The 15,984-nt window shown below is 38.9% G+C and overlaps 1 protein-coding gene across 8 annotated transcripts in view; it reads right to left on the minus strand.

Annotated features, from left to right (window-relative positions):
* The window catches only part of Grip1 (glutamate receptor interacting protein 1), a 390,535-nt gene that overhangs the window by 32,352 nt on the left and 342,199 nt on the right, over positions 1-15,984 (minus strand). For all 8 annotated transcript variants that reach the window (XM_033763767.1, XM_033763765.1, XM_033763766.1 and 5 more), the window contains 3 exons: positions 4,793-4,937; positions 2,252-2,391; positions 1,883-2,077 (listed from right to left, as the gene is read on the minus strand). In XM_033763767.1, coding sequence (XP_033619658.1) covers positions 1,883-2,077; positions 2,252-2,391; positions 4,793-4,937 — 480 coding nt within the window. The remainder of the gene's footprint in view (positions 1-1,882; positions 2,078-2,251; positions 2,392-4,792; positions 4,938-15,984) is intronic.

Consider the following 15,984-nt stretch of genomic DNA (forward strand, 5'->3'; position numbering starts at 1 on the left):
CTGGAAGCAAGTATTGCTTTCATTCCAAAACCAGGGAAAGACCCAACCAAAATGAGAACTACAGGCCAATCTCCCTAATGAACATAGATGCAAAAATCCTCAATAAGATACTGGCAAACAGAATATAGAAGATCATACACCCTGACCAAGTCGGATTTATCCCAGAGATGCAACGATGGTTCAACATATGTAAATCAATAAATGTAATACACAATATTAACAGAATCAAGGAAAAAATATAATCATCTCAAGAGATGTAGAAAAAGCATTTGACAAAATTCAACACCGTTTCATGATTAAAAACTCTACAGAAAATTCGAATAGATGGTCTTTATCTCAACCTGATAAAGGCTATCTATGAAAAACCAATGGCCAATATTATACTAAGTTGTCAAAAACTGAAAATCTTCACACTAACACAGGAATAAGACAAGGATGTCCACTATAACCACTCCTGTTCAATATAGTTCTAGTAACATTAGCCACAGCAATTAGACAAGAGAAAAAAATAAAAGCAATAAAGATAGGAAAGGAAGAAGTGAAATTATCACTATTTGCTGATGATATGACTCTCTACATAGAAGACTCCAAAAACTGCCAGAAGACTTCTAGACTTAATTGACAGATTCAGTAAAGTAGCTGGATACAAGGTCACCACTTAAAAATCAATAGCCTCCTTGAACACAGATAACAGAATCACTGAGAGAGAAATCAGGGAAATAATTCCTTTCACAATAACTAACGAGGCCCTATGTTAGCATGTTAATCATTCTCTTCCTCCTATGGAGTAAAGGGCTGAAAGAGCTAAGTTTTTATGTGTCACTGTAGGGAGTAGAACCCATTAATATTAATAGCATCCTCACAAAGATTTTGTGTATAACCAAAATGTCTCCACATTAATAAAGAGACAATAAACAAACATTAATTCAAATTAATGCATCTACTCTGATCGTATTTGACTTGTGTCCTTTCTTCAGTGTCATTTGTGGCCTATCAATTTTCAGACAATGAAAGTGCCAGTCTCTGGGTGGCAGAGCTAACTTGTCACAAGGCATCATGACCTGGAAAAATTAAACTGCTAGAAAAATGAAAGCCTCAGTTCTCTTTTAGGTGTTCAAAATCTTTTTTCTGGCAAACTCTGGTATCAACTCTAATAGGTAATAAAATGACATCTCTGAGATATCATTTCCTTTCCATTTTTTCTACATCATATGACACAACAGAGAGTGACAGAACAAAGGCAGACAGAGAGAAGAAAACTAGTATGGGAACAAACTGGATTCAGTGTCTCCTAAAAGTATAGTTAACAGCTCCAAAGCAACCCTCACACCCAAACTTATGTTCTCCAAGCTGTTTGTTTATGTACTCTATTTCTGATTGACAGTTAAGATGACATGAAGAAAAACTGTGTGTACACATTCATGTGCTGGGATTACAGACCTCTAATAATGAGAACAAAGGCCAACCTCTTCAAGCTTCAGTACAGAGCCAGGAGTGGGTAAGAATAAATGGGGTCACAAGTCATTAGCTAATCACTTAAGTCTCATGTCTCCCTAATCAATTTTGTGAAAAACTTGCTGAAAAATAAGATAACGGGACTTGTTTCCAGTGTATGGTTGGCCGCAGAACAATTGAAGCTTAAAAGACAAGAGCAGCATTGCAAACTTGGCCATCAGAAGATCTAACAGGGGCCTGTGAGTGTTTTACTTTTCAGCACTGAGAAGAAGGGTATGTAAGATCAGCCAAGTGAAGGGTTTCAATGTGCTCAGTGTGGTAGCACTGAAACAGACAGATCTTAAACGAAGACATTCTCCTCGTGAACGAGAGGGTGAACCTTCGAGAAATGTGAGCTTCAACTGTGTTTTCCAAAGTGGGAACATACCTTGATTCCCATAGCTTGTATCTATTCCAGACCCATCCCATGAGTCCACTGCACTGTCCACACTGGGCACCGTGGAGGGATACACATCAGAGAGCTTGCCTGGCTTCTGTGCTGCAGACGAGTCCTCCTCCACATCTCCCAGGTCACTCAAGTGGCTTGGGATGGGGAACTTCTTGGGACTTGATGCTGACTGGGCTTTACAGACAGGAAAGGAGGTTAAGTATTAGAGTAAACTGAAATATAAAGGTACTCAACTATTCTGTGGCAGGAGACTCATTTCCTTAGAAACATGCACGAAGACAATAGCATAACCTTTTGGGGGAATGACACACACTGACAGTCCTTAATTGAGGCTCTTGACCCACTCACCATCTGTCTGTTTCTTAATTTTCAAGGTGACAGTCTCTCCTGCCATCTGTAACAAATGGATGGCTTCACTCAGAGGCTTCCCTTTCAAGCTGCTGCTGTTAATGGCTAGAATTCGATCTCCTATGTGGATTGCACCAGTTCTGAAAAACCAAACAGGAACAGGAAAGCAGGATCAATTCCCTGACATACTTTACATATTCATAACAATAAAGACTTGGCAAGCATCTCTAGAAGTCACTTTGAGCTTTCCCCTGGGCAATGTTATAAGATAACTACATCTGTTGTGGACTACTTTTTAATTTGAAATAAAATTAGAAAAATTGTCTTAATTAGTTTTTAGAATGGACTTGGGTATTTTTTTAAATTGCAAGTAAGTGGAGTCATTTGGTAACCCTCTTAAAAGTCCAAAGGAAATGAACTATGATGAGCAACCAATAGCATAGAACCTTCCTTCAACAGACTTAAAATGTGAGGCTCAGGAAGAGGAGGATAAACCCCAGACTCTGGTGCAGGGACTTTCCTGATGATGATTATTCCAGGGACAGAAAAATGATGAACACAAGGATTGATTGGTGCTATGTTTGAATCCATCTCTGGCACCTACCAGTTGTGTGACCTGGGTACCTTATTTTAAGTTCTGGATGTCAGTTTCTCCTCATTACAATGGGGATAATCACAGGGAAGTCCTAAGAATTAAATAGGAATTCATATATAAAGGACTTGACGTACTGCTGGAAATGTGGTTAAAGGAAATCATAATCTGTAGAGTTACACCTCCCTTCTCTTCCCATGCAATCCGAACGAGTACACTGGTATTCACAGTATACTGATATTTACTACATCTGTCTTCAGTGGGAAGCACTGGATGGGGAAGGAGTAGATCCAGAGCAGAGCAGCTCAGGGTGGTGTCAAAACTCAGGTGTCCACCCTGGATGAAGGCTGTAGAGTTGGAATTCCATGCACCAGCTGCTGGTTGAACTGGGTCACTTTAAGTGCAGTGAGTGAAGGAATTTGCCCAACTCACAGGACTGCTGTTGACTACTTTGACTACAGCTTGCTTCCTGGACAATGACAGCTGTGCTGAGCAGAGTACCTGGGCCACTGAGGTGACACAGTGGCACATACATTAGGAAGGGCTGCTTAACAAGTCTGCCACTGCATCTATTAAGGCCCCCCAAATCGTTTAATCCTTTCATAGTCTTAGCTTATAGAAGATCTAGATGATAAGTTATAAACACTTCACTGAATCAGATCAATATCAATGTGTCACACAACAGAGATATTTAGGACCAAAGGATGCCTGAAGAATATGCTATCTTAGATGTCTCTGCTTATATGAGAACATAAAATTCCAGCAGAGTAATACTTTCTGAGTTATCTTAGTACTCCCTTCCTTCAGATGATGATGTTGGATAAGTTGAATTTTAAGGTACAAGGGATTTGAGTGCCTTTATAAGATGTAGTAAAAAAAATCTAACAAACAGTGAATGCTGCTGAGTGCCATCCAACAAAAAGGCAGGCCTGTAAAAATCACCATAGTGTGTCTTCATCCACCTTATTCATTAGATCAGGGAATGTGAGAATTCTGGCTCTTCCCCAAAGCAAAATGACCATGAAAGATAAATGTTCTGAAGTGACACAGGACATCAAGACAGCCAAGAAAGTTCGATTAAAGACACTCACAAAAGAGGACTTACAGAGCTGCTTCTGAAGGTGGCGAGAACGATGGGATAAGTACATTCGAAGTAAGGGGAGCGGATGAGGGGGATTCACAGGAATAAATCTCTTACTGTAAACAATTTTTAAAAAATTAAACATTCATGTAGTTTTCAATCACAGTTTGTACCTTGTAATTTTGTGGATACTATGTCTCTATTTTGCAAACTACTGTCTTCAAATGTCAGAGTGAATGATGCAATTGTTTTCTTGAGGTAGGTTACTGGAGAAAAGATCTGGTTATAGGGTGTGTTATGTGTGCAACAAAGAATCTCAGGAAGAAATACAGTTCAGTGGAAGGTGAGAGTGTCCCCAGTGCGTGTGTCATCCACCCAAGGGAAGGTTAAGGGTGGGGGATCATTACACTTTGTTTCCCATAATCTTTGAAGACAAAGCCTGTATCATCCTCTTCTAAAAAGACGGTAGCTCAGCACAGCACTTGTCAGGTTCAGCAAATGTGAACAGAGGTTCAGCAAATGTCTGCAGAATTGAATCAGACAAGCCGTTTAACTTCTTTGAACTCTAGTCTGCCCTTCTCAAAATGGACACAATATAAATCTAGTTCTAGTCAAGGTGGTCAGTTTATACACTTCTAGAGAGTAATACCAATGTTAAACACAAGGCATCTTTTAGTGCCTGTAAGATGCTCCTCAAAATCAAACTGGAGTTTTGTCAGAGAATTCTCAGGCTATAAAATCAGTCCTTTGAACAGATTTAAAAGTCAGCAGATAAAGAGACAGGAGATGGTAATATGAGCTTATGTAGCTATGAAGAAGAAAGCACCACTTAGACATAGGTAATTAAAGCAGTTCCTTCAAATTTTACCTTTCAGCTAATCCCCCTTTAGTGAGGCTTGAAATGATTATTGGATCAAACGGCTCTTCAGTTCCTGAAATTGTGATGCCAAGAGGTCCCCCATAGCGCTTCAGCTCCACGGTGTAAATAATTGCACCAGAACTTTCTTGTTCATCTGTAATAAATGCCAACGAGTCGCAACCAATTTCTTTGGAAGAAGCAAACTAATAAGTTCACATACATAGTAAGAATTTAAAAACATCACCACATTGTGTCTCAGAAATAATTATTTTGGGCAAGTGGCATTTCCTTAATAGGCTCTTACATTCTAATAGGAGGATAGAGTTGTCAGTGCCAGGGAAGGAGAACGCTGCCTAACGACTTATGTTTTAAACCTCTGCATTAACCACCCAGCTGGAGCTGCAGGACTTTTTAGACTAGTCCATGCCCAGTGCAGTGCTTGCCTAGCATTCTGATAGTATGTGATAAATATCTGTGGAATAAGCACATGGGCGAGTAGGTAATAAGAGAGGAGAGAGTCTCTCAGTAACAAAGAAGAAACTGGCTTTGGAGTTTGCATTTTCAGGCTTTACCCATAAAATAACTTTGACTATAGGAAAGTTGATTTTGCTCAGGCTTGGTTGAAATGATTAACACATGGTTAAGTGAGGCTTAGAGAAGTTAGCATGAATACAATAGTAGATGTCTTCAAATGGAAGCCCTACTGCTGACTTCCAGGGTATTAAGACAGAGTTGAATGATTTATCTCTCTTCTGCTCTTGAAAATAAGAGCCACTGTAAGCGTGGTTAAGTAGTGTATAACCAGGCTGATACACTGTCATGTACTGATTTTGGCTTTTTGGCTATTCACATTAGTACAAGAGAATTTTTTTTTATAAGGGATCGAACTCAGGACCTTGTGCTTGCAAGGCAGGAAGCGGCACCACTGAGCTAAATCCCCAGCCTGAGAGGCATTTTTGAATGTAGTCTACCTCAATGATTGATGAAAAAGATATCATCTACCACCTTCAACATGACAGGTGCTGTGACTGAGTCAGTGTTGCATTATGAAGTCTCTGAATTAGAAGGATTATATTTGCTTATGGCATGATTAAAGTTCCTGAGCTTTTCTTGTTTTATTCCCTGGCTCAGAGCTGTGAATGGTTAAGGAGCTATTTCATTTCTGCACCTAAGGATACAATGAAATGGTCCAGTAGCTACTTTAAGAAAACAGATTTTACAGTCAGATTGTATCGTAATGGAGCATTAACAAAGCCACATTTTTTTGCATTGAGCAGCTGTTCATTTATGATATGAAACCCTAAAATAAGTAAGCAAAGCAAAGCTTAACAATTCAATTATCTGTGTGTGCAATGAAGAATTAGGGCGGATATAGAGTGGAAGGTCCATAGGGAAATGTGGAAAGCAATGTTTCTTCTCCTGTCAGCATTTACTTTCCCTCTGGCCATAGGTTGGGAGTCCTGGAGTACAGTTATATCACCTTCACTTCCTGATTACCCTACTTTTCATAAGCTCCGTATTTTAATAATTACAGACCACAAATGCAATGGTTAAATCAACATCTTATGGCATAAAAATCTTCAATACTAGATTCAAAATTATATTAGCAACTGAGAACCCTAAACATGGAACCTAACCTAGCTCTGACAATCTACAAACTTCTTCCGGCTTGCTGGATATAGGCTACATGGCCAATAGGCTGGCCGTGGTTTGCTAACGGCTCCCCTGAGGCATCAGGATTCAGGGGGTAAGGAAATAATAATCAAAGGCTATATTTTTTTGTACTGTAATATTTAGTAATGCTTCAGTGTTAGCTTTGATCTAAATTAATATAGTATTATTTGATAGGTTATGGGTACTTTACAGCCGTATCAATAGCTGTATTCTGAATAAAATTTTGGACGAGTGATTAATAACCCCTGGCATACTTAATACTAGCTATTGCTGGGTCCTCTGCTGGCCATTCTATGTGGTCTGTACATCATCGGGAGGACCGTGACCCTTTAATGTACTCCATCTAAGGTAAGCATGAGCACAAGCCTGTCAGTGGGCACCAGGTGTTCTGAATTTGGGTATCAGTTTTTTATGGGGTTTGGGGTAAATAAAAATTGCCTAGTACTTCAAGACCTAGGCATGTGTGGGAAGTTTCAGTTCCAAACTTTATTCCAGATAAAACAAACACTGGTCATGGGAAGGTGAACTTGGCTGCAGTCCCACTTGCTGGGAGAAAGGTAAGGCCTGTTTCTGGTTAACTAGCTCATCCATCAGTCAAGCCAGAGTGAGCACTCTGTTAGATGGGGGCAATTCTGCACCTTGCATCACAAAGATGACAAAACAACAGCAGAGATGGACCAGAGGGATTTAGGACTGTCAGTCACAGGCCACCTTATATGGGGATAGTTTTTATTAGGCATCTAAAGTACCATGCTAACTAGAAGGTAATTGTTAGGCCCTCATTTAGTTAAGATAGTGGTGCAGAGAAAATCAAGAAGAAGGCAGCACATTAATGAAGAATGAAACATTCTTGTGACTAGATGGGGTGGACGCTGGATGAAGTGGTTCTGCTTTTAGATTAGGCCGAATATGAAGCTGATTTCTAATATCTTCAACAAATAAACTGGCAGAAACGAAAATGAAGAAGGGGAGATTTAAGAGCCATTGATCAAAAGCAAAAAGTGGATCTTTTGGGATCTTAATTTAAACTAACTTTTTCTTTTAAATAGAGTGCACATATTTTCTTCCTTATTTGTTTAGATGTACATATATATGAAGATCTGAATCACATTTTTGGGAAATGTGAAGTCTAATATTTGATGATGGAATTATTGCCAATATTTAAAAATGTGATGATGTTATTTAGTCATGTGTTGAAAAGGAGTATCTTTTAGGGACATATTATATTATTAATATTTATAATAAGTAATAGGATACCTGTAATTTTTTCAAATAATCTACTGTGTTAGTAGGATGGAGAAACTAGACTGAGCCTATAAATAAAGACTGGTCATCAGTTAATAATTGTTAACCCTGGGTGGTACATGATTTATTACAGTATTTTTTCTACTTTTGTACAGACTTGAAATTTCAAAAGTTTTTTTTTTCCCAGCTTTAATTGAGTTTATTGGTACATTTTCGGGATAAAGTACAGTTATATTCATTGTTGGGATCTTGTACCTCTACATGACAGGTCTTGGTTCTCATTTTTTCCCTTTGTCCCTGCCCTCCCTTTACCCCTTCCTCCCCTCCCCATCTACAAACACTTTATTTCCATCTTTTCATTATCTCACATTTTTTTCTTTTTCTTTATTCCCCTTCCCCTACCCATCCCACCTTCCCTACACCTTTAGCCCCTTTCTTCCCATTTCACAATGTCAGTAATCTTATTAGGATCTTCTGTATTATTGCAGTTTATTCACACCAGAGAAACTAATTGGTATTTACACATGTATGTCTTATTTATTTTACTTAGGAGTATATCTTCAATATGTATCCATTTTCCTATGAATGAATCTATTTTCTCGTTCTTTATGGCTGAGTAATATTCCATTTTATAGAAAAACCACATCTTCTTTATCCAGTTTCCAACTGATGGGCAAATGGGCTGTTTCCAAGTTTTAGCTAGTACAAACTGTGCCGCTATAAACATGGGTGTGCATACATCACTGTTCATAAATTTTTTTTAAAAAAGGAAATAATAATCCTCCTAGAAAAGTATATGTAGATTCCTTGAATAAACAGATATTTATGCATCACCTTTTCACTGATGATGGTGGTGATGGCTGCCTGACCAGGGTCTTATGCAGACCATCTGCCCATCTGGCCACAAGGCAAGGTTCCCAGGCTTTTCCCGTACTTCTCACTGCCACTGGCTCTGGAGGAGGCCCAGTCTTGGCTCTGTCCAGTTTTTCATAAGAAGTGTTTCCTTCTGCATGGTTTTCCTAATTTTGATTCAGCCATTTCCCTTTTCCCATGTCTGTTTTCACCAGTGATGCCAACACATGATCTCCTTTTTTTTTCTTCCCAGAATATTTTAAAAGCATAAACCAGAATATGTTACTTTTATAATGATTTTTATCAGCTCCCCAGTTCTTTAGCAATGAAACACAACCTCTTTGCAATAGTTGAGTGGGAGTCTCTTCTCTCTCCAGTCACACCATCCTCTCTTGGCCCAATCAAATCTCCTAATTTTCTCCTAACAGAATCACTGCAGTTCTTTTTTTTTTTTCTTTCTGGGTAACAGGGATTGAATTTAGGACCTTGCATTTGTGAGACAGGCGGATGCACCACTGAGCTAACTAAATCCCAACCCTACTGCAGTTCTTTACAAAGCAGATTCCTTAACATCTTCAGTCTGCATATGCTGCTCCTGAGGACAGACATCTTTTTTTTTGTTGTTTGTTTGTTCTCTGGAAGAATTTCTCCTCTTTCTACAAAACTTTGCTCAGATGTTTTTCAGGGCACCTTTCTGGACTTTCAGTTGGGTCTAGGGGGCCTAAAGAGCTGAGAAGGCACAGTGGCCTGCTTGGTGGAAAGAGAACGAGAGAGAGAGAGAGAGAGAGAGAGACAGAGAGAGAGAGAGAGAGAGGGAAGAGAAAAGAAGAGAAGAGAAGAGAAGAGAAGAGACGAGAGGAGAGGAGAGGAGAGGAGAGGAGAGGAGAGGAGAGAGAGAGAACGGGAAGAGGCTTGGTTATATATTGGGTGACTGGTGTAGGCGGGTCAGGGTCCTGTGCATTTTTCTAATGTTTCTCAACTTTTAATTTTCAATGCTGCCTCCCACCCCAACCAAGGAGAAAAGTTAATTTTATTTATTTATTTATTTGGTATCAGGGATCAAACTCGGGACCTTGTGCTTATGAGGCAGGTGCTGGAAGCACTGAGCTAAATCCCCGGCCCCGAGAAAAATTAAATTTAAATTCTCCTGAATGTGAGGAATTAAATTTTAAGGAATAACACTGAGTTTGGTAGTGTTGAGATGCAGAGGGCCACAAACTGTCAGTATGGAATAGTTACTATTCTTTGCTCCTGAGAACCAGTTTCTGCCCTCACTGAGAATGCATGTTCAATGTACACTTTTCACTCCTTTTCTTTTTACACCACTCGAGATTGGAGCTCAATATCTTTATACTAAGTTACATTCCAGGCTTTTCTTTTTTTTTAAATTGAGTTTATTGGTACATTTTAGGTATACAGTACAGTTATATTCATTATTGGGATCTTGTACCTTTACATGACAGGTCTTGGTTCTCATTTTTTCCCCCTTGTCCCTGCCCTCCCTTCACCCCTCCTCCCTCCCCCTTTACAAACATTTTATTTCCATTTTTTCATTTTCTCATAAGTTTTTCTTTTCCCTTATTCCCTTTCCCCTACCCTTCCAACTTTCCCCACAGCTTTTAGCCCTTTTCTTCCCATTTCACAATGTCAGTTATCTCATTAGGATGTTATGTACTATTAGTTTATTCACACCAGAGAAACTATTCTGTATTTACAGATGTGTGACTTATTTATTTCACTTAGGAGTATATCCTCAATATGTATCCATTTTCCTATGAATGAATCTAATTTCTCATTCTTTTTTTTTGTTGTTGTTTGTTTGTTTTTTGAGCCAGGGTCTCACTATGTAGTTGAGACTGACCTGGAATTCACTATGTAGCCCAGGCTGGTCTCAAACTCACAGTGATCCTCCTGCCTCAGCCTCCCAAGTGCAGGGATTACAGGTGTGCACCACCACGCCTGGCTAATTTCTCATTCTTTATGGCTGAATAATATTCCATTTTATAGAAAAAAACATATCTTCTTTATCCAGTTTCCAACTGATGGGCAAATGGGCTGTTTCCAAGTTTTAACTATTACAAACTGTGCCTCTATAAACATGGGTGTGCATATATCACTGTGATATGATTCTTTTGGAAAGATACCCAGCAGAGGGATGGCTGGATCAAATGGAACCAGGCCCTTCTTATTTATTATTTTTAAAATTATTATTATTATTGTCATTATTTTGGTACTGGGGATTGAACTCAGGACCTTGTGCTTACAAGGCAGGTGTGGCACCACTGAGCCACATCCCTGGCCTATGGGCCTTTTTATTTTGAAACAGGGTCTTGCTAAATTGCTCAGTTGTCCACTCTTGGCTCCAATTCACAGTCCACCCATGTTAGCCTTCCAAAGTGCTGAGATTACAAGTGTGTACCACCAGTCCTACCTTTGCTCTATATTTAACGATCTCTTTTCTTGTCTCCTTTATCAGAACAGGATTATGTAAACAGAGAATTTTAACTTCCTATTCTAGTAGCCAAGAACTATGTCTGGCAGCAGAGATATCAGCAAATGTATGAGATGAGCAAAAGGATGAATGTTAATGTGCAGTTTGGCTACCAGGAAGAGATCTGCAGGCAAGTTCTGTGAGTCAACTTCCCTGCTATGCCAAGGTCTAGTGGCCTTCTCCAAGCCAGGTAATACAAAGCCAATCCGGCGCACTGAAAGGGAAACTAAGAGCTGGGTTGCCACTGCAGGAACCAATAAACCTAGAACTTCTTCCTCCATGGTTCCAAGAGCGTTGACTCAGCTTCAGGCTAAATTTCCAATTCCATCTGCCTTTTTGGGCTGTAGCCCAACTGGCACTTGACAAGCTCTGCCTAGGTGGAGGAGGGCACTAACTGCCATTTAGAAAGTGATGCTTAGACCATTTTGGAGGCGGAAATGCTCCAAGGTACTCTGTCTAAAAGCTTAGAAAGCAGCAGCTAGAGTGTTCAGCCAGAAAAGAAACTTTCTGAAGAGGAAAAATGCAGTAAGTTTCAGGGTGAGCCTAAACAGATGGTAATGATATTATAAGCAGCTTTTCTATCACAACAGAAGGTTGACAACTATTAGGAAAAGACGAGAAAGAGGACCAGCCTACTTGTTTGTTCTGTTCAGCTCTAGTTAAGAAAATTAATGGGAGCAAGGAACAGATGCAAAATTGCTGCTTTACTTATCTGCAATGTTACTTTCAGGCTTCCTGAGTGCTGCCTGTTTAACAAAATGAATTCTGTCTGGCTTGAATCCATAATAGCAGCTGTTTCTGTGGCCAAATAGAAGGAATGGATTTGAACGAGTCTTTGGAAGATAGACATGGACAGGTCAATCAAAGTTCACTTGAACTGAAAAGGATGGGATTCATTTTAAAATATGGCTAAATTTTTTGAAGTTGGACAGGCCCGAGAAAACAAACGTTTTAGAATAACATTTCCTATAGTTTCTTTGCTTTTGTGTGGTCATTTTGCTTGGTCATGTCAAAGTAATGTACTGAGTTCCATGGAGCTGTTGGCGTGTTTAAGAGTGGAATTCAAACTTCTTTATGAAAGTGATAATTTTTAAGCCTCAAAGCTAGGTCCCTTGGTGACACTACTTCTCAAAGTGTTTTATGACCAGCAGCGATGGCATCCTCTGGGAACTTGTTAGAAATGCAAACACTCAGGGTCCTCCCAGACCGGTAGAACTGGGCAACTCTGGAGGAGGTCTCAGCCAGCTGTGTTTTAAGGAGCCCTCTGGGTGATTCTTATGTATGCTCTAGTTGGAGAGCCATTACTTGAGAGCCTGAAAAAGGGAGTAGTACTTCTCTTTTCTATTCTGCAATCAGCTTTCCGCCAATAAGCCCTCTTCCACATGGCTGATATCATTCTTGAGAACCTGTAATGAGGCATTTCTGCTACTCTGCTCTAGGTTTTAAGGCTACTTCAAATTATTTAGCTTAGATTAACACAGATAACTGAAAAACAAAGACAAAAGAAAACAAAACTAAACAATGAAAAAAACAACAACAATGAAAACCCAAACCTTTGAAGGACAACCTTAACTGGTAGTAAGGCTATATGTGCATAAGACTGTAAATCACTTGGGATGGGACAATCTGATGTCTGGAAATGTTTTTCTACATAGATTAGGGTCCACATAGGTCAAGTAATAAATTCATGGTCTCTAAAAACAAGATAATTATTAGAAGATGATTTAGATGAAGAACGAAATTATTAACAGATTGACAGAAAGGTGGTTCTATAAAGCATGCCCTTTTATACTATATGGGTTAGGGATGGAAATTTCCATCTCTTCTTACATATCCCAAAAGGTCTCTACAGCTCTGCTTAAGGATTCTTTCTCAGAACCCAGCCAAATTTCCAAACTCTCGGCTCATTCAGACTCTCCTAAATGTCTCAACATTTTAGTAAAACCACTGGTCACTGGCCAATCTCTACTTTAATTCCTTTCAGTGGCTTCCCCTTCATTTATTTCTGGCATTAAATTCACATTACTTAACATGGTTTCCAAGGCCTATAACGATTTGGTTCTAGTGTATCTTTCCAGCTCAATTCCTGCCATTTCTTACACATATTTTTCCAAACTCTCTCTCATTGACATTAGACCCAGATGCCTTCAAGGCAAAACAACAGATTTTATTTCAGGAGGGTTCTAGTGTATCTTTCCAGCTCAACCCCTGCCATTTCTTAAACATACTTTATGCTTCAGCTATAGCTGCCTACTGGGATGTTCCACACTCTGTTCACCTCTTGCTCCACCTTCCAATTTCTTTTATAGAATAGGGTTATTAGATTAATTTCCTTGGGGCTCCCAGAATCACATGGAAACTCTCAAATTCTCTTAAAGTTTACTGCCTACTCATGGAATATTCCTCATAATATTTGATTGGTGACTGATTTATGGGCAGGGATTGTGTCCTCTTTATTTAAGAACTGGTAGTTCCTAGCATAGAACCTGGTGCCTCATAGACACTAAGTAAATGCTGATGACCTGACTGAAAAAAAAAAGATATTGACGATGTATGGGAATTATTCCACCACATCCTTCAGTAAGCTGAATGGCAGAGAAATGACACTACTGTAACTAAAAGAAATGTTTACATTTTGAAGCAACATCTGTTAAATCCAGATGCAATACTACCTATCTTGGGAAGCAAGTTATATCAGGCACAGTTATAAACTGCTTGTGATTAATGAAGGAACCATTGTCAAAGGATAGAGAGGAATTGGCTGTTAAAGAAAGAAATAGAAATCTCCTAGGGTACAGAAAGTCCAGTATTAGTTGGAGTGATATTTCCAGGAGTAGAGGATGCACAATGATTATTACTCTTCAAAAGTACTGAGACAACACATGGCAACTATTCAATGTGACAGCTTAAATCACCAACACCAATTCCGATTCAGCACAATCATCAAACTTCTAAAATCAAGGAATATTCTAATGATAGATCTAATGTTTATTTTCTGTTCAGTTATACCTTGATTAGAACAAATGAAGTGCAAGGACTTAGGGGAGGCAGTTTTAATAAAAGTAGTATCCACTCATGAACCACTGACTGTGCCAGTAAATAGCCTCTTTCGCGAGTTACAACAGCTGTGTGTGGTGAGTACATATTTTTACATTCGCATAATTGAAAACATAGCCAAATCTCAGATAGCTTTAATAATTTGCCCAAATGTGCACAGCTCAAATGTACTAAAATTAGAATTAAAATTTAGGTCTGAAGTATGTGCTCTAATAATTTCTCTGGTGTGAAAAACTATAATTATAAATAAGATCCTAATGGTATAATTGACAAAGTGAAATAGGAAGAAAAGGCTAAAGGTGCAGGAGAAGTGGGAAGGGTAGGGGAAAGGAAATAAGGGAAAAGAAAAAAAGTATTAGAAAACGAAAAAATGCAAATAAAGTGTTTGTAAATAGGGAAGGGAGGAGGGGATGAAGGGAGGGCAGGGGTATGGGGAAAAAATGAGAACCAAGACCTGTCATGTAAATGTTCAAGATCCCAATAATGAATGTAACTGTACTGTACACCCAAAATGTACCAATAAACTCAATGAGGAAAAAAAGTGTGTGCTTTTTGTGGCTACATAGAGTGTTTTGAAATAATATGTGACGTGGTTTTACATTTCAAATAATGTGGGACTTCACCCTTGCTTTGCTCTGAAAAAAAATTCAGTTGCTCAAATTATATTATCAGTCTAATGAGGGAAGAGAATTCTAAGATCACCTTACTTCTTACAAACTGATGATCAAATGGTAATTTTTAGAGTGATCTGTTATAAAAACGTGTCTGAATGAGTATATATTTTGGTATATCAATTTGAGAAAATCCAGTTAGGGTGAATACACCTTCCACATCAATATCTATAGTCTTATTTTAGGCATGTGTATATTTTCAATGGAAGGATCCACGATTTGAAAAACAGGACCTCTTAAAAATTAAAAAGTACTTAATAAGAATGACAATTACCATAATATCTAGGTATAGGGTCTGTGGCTGAAAATTATAAAGGGAAAAATAAACCAAAGGAAATCAGCAACAGGAAATAAGATTTAGCTCTTCAAGTGATTATCTGTTATTTCTGAAACCCCTACCAATGCATATTCAAGCTGGGCTTTGAAACTGGATACATTGCCAGCTGTACAAACCATACATATTCATCTCTGGCTTGGCTTTTTCACTCTGCAAGGAAGGTAGAGGAGATCTGCTTAGCAGGGCAAATCATGCAAAACAGTTTCTCCACAGGGCTTTGCCTCTTCACCAGGATAGAACCCAGATGATGCTGCAGGCTTTAGCCCTCTCTTGAAATAAATCCCCCAAAGCAAGTGCAATTGAAGCAATCTTGACAGGAGAGGAATGCAAATGTTGGCACCCGTGCATATAACATTGGTTATAAAGTATATTTTGATATGATCATTATCAACGGTCATAATGGCATACCTTTTATTTTTTTTTACCTGAAATAGAAATCATAAGCATATGACCTTACATGACCATGAACTCTAGATCTAGATGTTTTGACTATAGGAAGATTCCAAGATCTTCCAGAAGATTCATTATTGGTTGGTGTTATGATTTAGATTTTAAATGTTCCTTGAGGCCCATTCATGAAAGCCTTGTTCATCTGCCTGTGTGGCACTACTGGGAGGCAATGAGACCTTTACGAGGGGAGGCCAAGTGGGAGGAAGTTAGATCATTGGGGGTGTGCCCTGGAAGTGGCTACTGGACCCCAGCCCTTTCCTTTCTCTCTCTGGTTCCTGACTACCATGAGGTTAGCAGTTTTCTTCCACTACACAATTCCTACCACAGTGTTCTGTCTTATCACAAGTCCAAAGCAATGGAGAAAAGTGACCACAGATTGCGATCCAAAATGAAATCTCTTTCTTTTTTTTTTTTTTTTTTTTTT

Source organism: Fukomys damarensis, unplaced genomic scaffold (genome assembly GCF_012274545.1).
Source record: "Fukomys damarensis isolate Sample0158 unplaced genomic scaffold, DMR_v1.0_HiC HiC_scaffold_15, whole genome shotgun sequence".
Classification (NCBI taxonomy): Eukaryota; Metazoa; Chordata; class Mammalia; order Rodentia; family Bathyergidae; genus Fukomys; species Fukomys damarensis.